This window comes from Passer domesticus, chromosome 7 (genome assembly GCF_036417665.1).
Source record: "Passer domesticus isolate bPasDom1 chromosome 7, bPasDom1.hap1, whole genome shotgun sequence".
NCBI classification, from domain to species: domain Eukaryota; kingdom Metazoa; phylum Chordata; class Aves; order Passeriformes; family Passeridae; genus Passer; species Passer domesticus.
Genome location: NC_087480.1, coordinates 38,750,896 through 38,755,778, shown reverse-complemented (window position 1 = coordinate 38,755,778; position 4,883 = coordinate 38,750,896). Strand labels below are relative to the sequence as shown.

Sequence of the window (4,883 nt, the reverse complement as noted above, 5' to 3'; positions counted from 1 at the left end):
GTGCCCCGCGCCGCCCGCACACCGCTCCCGGCGTGCCCCGCGCGCCGCCCCCTCAGGGGCTGCCCGGGCGGCTCGGGACGGACGGGCCGTGCAGAGCAGCCCGTGGTGGGCAGCGATGTAGTTACAGCCCCGTCCTTACAGCCCCGTCCAGCCCGGCCTCGCACGCCCCCAGGGATCGGCCCCCACGGCTTCTCTGGGCCCCCTCCACCCTCACGGCGAAGAACTTCCTCCTTAATACCCAATCCAACACTCAGTTTGAAGCCATTCCCCCCTCACGCTGTCACTCCGTGCTCCGCTAAAAACTCCCCGCTCCGTGCTGGAATCACTGCCTGAGGAACCTTTCTTTAATAAAATGCCCCTGTCCGTGCTGGAACCGCTGCCGTCACTGCCCGAGGAAAGAAACGTTCCTTTAATAAAATCCCCCCCAAATTATCACACCCTCACAAAAGCAGCCTCCCAGCAGTGGAAGGGAAGAGCGTCTTTATTTCCGCGGCGAGCGTTTGTACAAAGTTCCAAGCAAACACAGAGTGTTTCACGTCCCTTGGCGGTGGGAGCCCCCCGGAGCTCCGCGCCCCAGCCCGCTCCCCTCAGGGCACCGACCCTCGGCCGTGGGCTGCGAGAGGGGAGTTATTACAGCTCCCGGTCTGAGAAGGAAACAGCCAGAAAGCAACAAAAACAACGCAATGGCTGCGTTATTATCATTCCTGATCAGTGGTCCCACGTAACCTTGCAGATTGCTGAGCTCTTCTAACCAAGCTGTCGCTTCTAACCAGCTGTGGTAAAGACTAGAAAAGCACAACTTTATCCGTTTGCAAACGGGCAGAAAATGGCCCAAACCGGGGAAAAAAAGTTCCCTAGCCACGAGGAGCTGCAATTTAAATTATACAGGCTGAATCTCCCCCATCCTTACCCACCCCTCTGGTGAAAAACATCTGAGCATCTGCATTCAGCAATGCAACACGTGTCACAGGAAAATATTACCCAGATCTAGGCCTGCCACAGAAATAACTCCAAAATTACCATTATGGAAATACTTATGCAAAAATGCTCTCTGTACAGATGTATCTAATTCATATAGAATGAATTTGTTTCCTTTTGCAGGAGGCTACAGTCTTTTTTCCTGCCATGCTGCCTTTCATACAAAAAAAAGTACTAAAACCCCATAATGTCCCCTAATTCTAGCTTCAAAAGGCTGCTTGTTGCTGCTTAACTCTAGGGCACTTTATAAATTTGAAATCACTTAACACAGTACCAATTAAAAATAGTTAATGATTTGTAAAAATGAAACAGCTGACAGTGAAATAACCAGTGATTTGTTAAAAAAAAAGTGGCTGGCAGTGGCTTGTGTATTTCCAAATTAGTATTTTTGCATGAAATATAAGGAGGAAACAAGTCAAAGTACTTCTGCAAGGAAAACGTCTGTGACCTTCACGTTTCCATACCACAGTACAGCTTCTAGAATAAATAGGAACTGCATTTATTTTACTGTAGTGACAGAGTAGTTAATCCAGTTACTCAACAAGGTCCCTTCCTCACACAGTAATATTTGCCTGTTCTTCTAGTGTCAATTTTCTGTTAGTATTAAAGACTATTTTGATAGCATTAAAAGAGACTCTGCATAGTTTGCTGAAGTTAAATGTTAACACATATTATGCTCCTGGGACTTTGTTATTTCTTCCCGTGTCTTTATGGGCATAAATCCTGCAGTCCTTGCTGCAATTATAATTGATATTTGCTGTCCTGCACTGTATGACATTCAGAAACAGGTCCAAAACACCAGGCCAGAATTTCAAGGTGCCTTAAACTGACCTCCAAAGTGAGGTCTTGCATTTGAAAGGCTAATTTACAAAAATACTGGGTTTCCTCTCCAAGCTGTTCTGTACAAACTGAGATGCAAAGAACACATTTAAGCAACTCTGTGCCAAGATCACAGCTTGATACAGATCGTGTGTATGAAAGCAACTGTCTCATTTTAATAACTGCTTTTGTGATGTGATTCTGCCCTCCAAACCTGAGAACATGAAAAACAACCTCTGGCTGCCTGTCACTTCAGTTAACATCTGCATTAGAAATTGGATGCAATGATTCTAGTATTTCACAATTGTTGCCACTTATTACATGATTTCCACACCTAAGGAGGTCTACAGACCTGAGTAACTCAGTGGGAATGGGACTGGCAGGACTCAATATTCTGTATGAAATAGCTGTAAGTGAATCTATTTTATGGTGGGATTTAAACCAGAGAAATGCTGCCTAGTGGTGAGAGTTACTGTAAACATTCTCTTCTCTCCCTTCCATAAAACAAAACAAAACAAAATAGCCATAAAGTGCTCTGGAAGGCTAAATAACCCCGAAGTGCAGAGTGGGACTGAGAAACCTGCTCCCATACTTTCCCCTATTTAAATACAGCAATAAGAGAGAGAAAAAAAAAATCAGAATATTTGCTTGTCTTTGATATCTGCCAAAACTTGAAAATAATTAAGTAATCAGTTTGCAGATTTTGCACAGTGTGGCTTTTCAGCAATCTACTAAATCAACTATTTGGTTCTGTTTGCTACTAAAAAATGTTTTTATTTCCTGTATATTGCATGCAAATACTAAAAGCATCCTTGAGTATGTAGGTACCAACCACCAGAATCAGATGGTACTTGTCAAAACCATGCATTTAAAAACCAAGAGGATCCCTAAGAACAGCTAAGTTGTTAAAATAAATTGATGATAGTTTGAAGCATTCAGTGGTCACATTTCCAGACTTCTTCTCTAGCTTTAAAAGGGAGCAGATTTGAAGTGACAGATGAAGTTCCTCAGCAGTAATCTGGTTTTAACCAAAAGGAAACCCATCACCCATCCCTCAGGAAGGGATTTGCGGGAAACCTGCAGGAGCTGGGGACACCACAGCAAAGCGCATTTCCTCCAGCCCCGACCTGAACGAGTGTTCCAAACTGCACACGGATCACTGGAGTGAAACGTCCTGCAGGGCTGGCCCGAAAGCTGCTCTTTACTCCTCAGAGTTTTGCTGCGCAGGACCATCTTCTCGGTGTTCTTCTGGGAGAATCGCTTTTCCTCCGGTGCTCTGAATTCCTGCGAGTGAAGAGGGCTGATCTCCCGGCTCCCCCTCTCGCCGCCCAGGCTCTGTGCCTGCCGTGCGCTCTGCGCCGGGCTGCGGCTCCGGGGACACCGGCCCCGGGGACACCGGCTGCAGGGACACCGGCTGCAGGGACACCGGCTCCAGGGACACCGGCTCCGGGGACACCGGCTGCAGGGACACCGACTCCGGGGACACCGGCTGCAGGGACACCGGCTGCAGGGACACCGGCTCCGGGGACACCGGCTCCGGGGACACCGGCTCCAGGGACACCGGCTCCAGGGACACCGGCTCCAGCAGTCCTGGGCCCGGGTTTGCTCTGTCCAGGATGGGCACGTCCCTCGTGGCTGCATCTGCAGCAGGGCTCGGAAAGGAGCTCTGTGTCGCAGCCTCTCCCGGGACAGCGTGGCTGTTCCCGGTTCCTTGCTCTCCATCCACCGCATTTCCCGTGTGCTCCTCCGGCTGCAGCCTCTCCCCTCCCGCACCTGCGTGCCACACACTCGGTTTGCTCTCCACCTCTGCCTTTGCCTCCCGAGGCGGAGCCCAGCTCTCCACCAGCCACGGTGCTTGTGCCCCCCTGGGCACGCTCTCTGCCCTCGTACCATCTGTCCCCAGGCTGGCTGAGGACGGCCGCTCCTCCTTGAACTCCACACATTCTGCTGCGTCTTCACTCTTCATCTTCGGGCTCACCTGAATTTCTGCCACGGCCACTTCGCTCAACTCGTAGTTCCCATTACGGTGTTCCTGCAACTTCAGCAGCTCGCCCTCACAGACCTCCTTGATGTTCTCAGCTGGAGTATCTGCTGGGATCTCAACTGTCAGCATCAGCAAACTCCTTATCTCATTCACATCATCGGGGGATTTACTACTCTTTTCTTCAGAATGGCTTTCTTTTTTAGGACTATCCCCAAACTCTGCTTTCCCTGTCTTTTCATCCTGGGAAACGATCTTTGTCTCAGTACTCTCACCACTTTCTTTTTTACTATCCCATTCAAACTCTGCTCCTAGTGCATTTTCACTCTGAGATAATTTTCCCCCAGTTTCATTTTCTACCATGCTTTTCTTTTCTGCACTCCCTAAAATCTCTGTATCTGTTACACTCTCAGGTGGGAAAGTGAGCTTTATCTCAGAAACTTTCTCCTGTGCTGTGCTTGCTTTCTCAGTGCCACTGACAGACACAGCAGCCATTACCTTTTGACTCTCTGAAGTCACCTCTTCCTCCACGGCTCCTTCAGGTACCTTCAGTTCTTTTTTAGGGCTGGCTTCAACATTTTTTACTGCAGTGTCAGTCCCAGAAGCTACTTTTTCCTCCACAGCTTTCTGTTGTGCCTTGAGCTCTCCCTCAGTGCTCACTACACACTCTGATACATTCTCCAACGCGCTTTTTCCCTCTGCAGCCCCTTGTTTAGTGTGGCCAGGCGAAGGCGACTCCTGTTTGTCACCAATGTCTGTAACAGCCACTGCTTCCTTCCTGCTGGCCTGATCACCAGCTGCACCAGCAGAGGCGCCTGCCTCTTTGTCTGCTGACTTTCCCTCATTGGCGTCCTTCTCCCACACAATTTTCCCTGTCACAACGAGCGTTTCGTCCCCGTGGCTCTCGGTGTCGGAGCTCTCAGCTCGGGGAGCGGCGGGTGCCTTGGCGGGGGTGCCCTGTGCTGATCCCACGGGGGTCCTCAGCTCCGTCAGGCTGGACACGCTCTCGCAGGGCACGCTCAGGTTATCCTCAAACAGGTTGTGCTTCCTCAGAACAGCAGCTTCGTTGATCACTGAATAAAACACAAACACCAAACTGCTGTGG

At 49.7% G+C, this 4,883-nt stretch overlaps 1 protein-coding gene across 10 annotated transcripts in view; it reads right to left on the bottom strand.

Annotated features, from left to right (window-relative positions):
- Window positions 1-461: 461 nt before the first annotated feature.
- The window catches only part of NIBAN1 (niban apoptosis regulator 1), a 77,514-nt gene continuing 73,092 nt past the window's right edge, over window positions 462-4,883 (bottom strand). For all 10 annotated transcript variants that reach the window (XM_064427782.1, XM_064427783.1, XM_064427785.1 and 7 more), the window contains one exon: window positions 462-4,851. In XM_064427782.1, coding sequence (XP_064283852.1) covers window positions 2,999-4,851 — 1,853 coding nt within the window. In that variant the 3' untranslated portion in view covers window positions 462-2,998. The remainder of the gene's footprint in view (window positions 4,852-4,883) is intronic.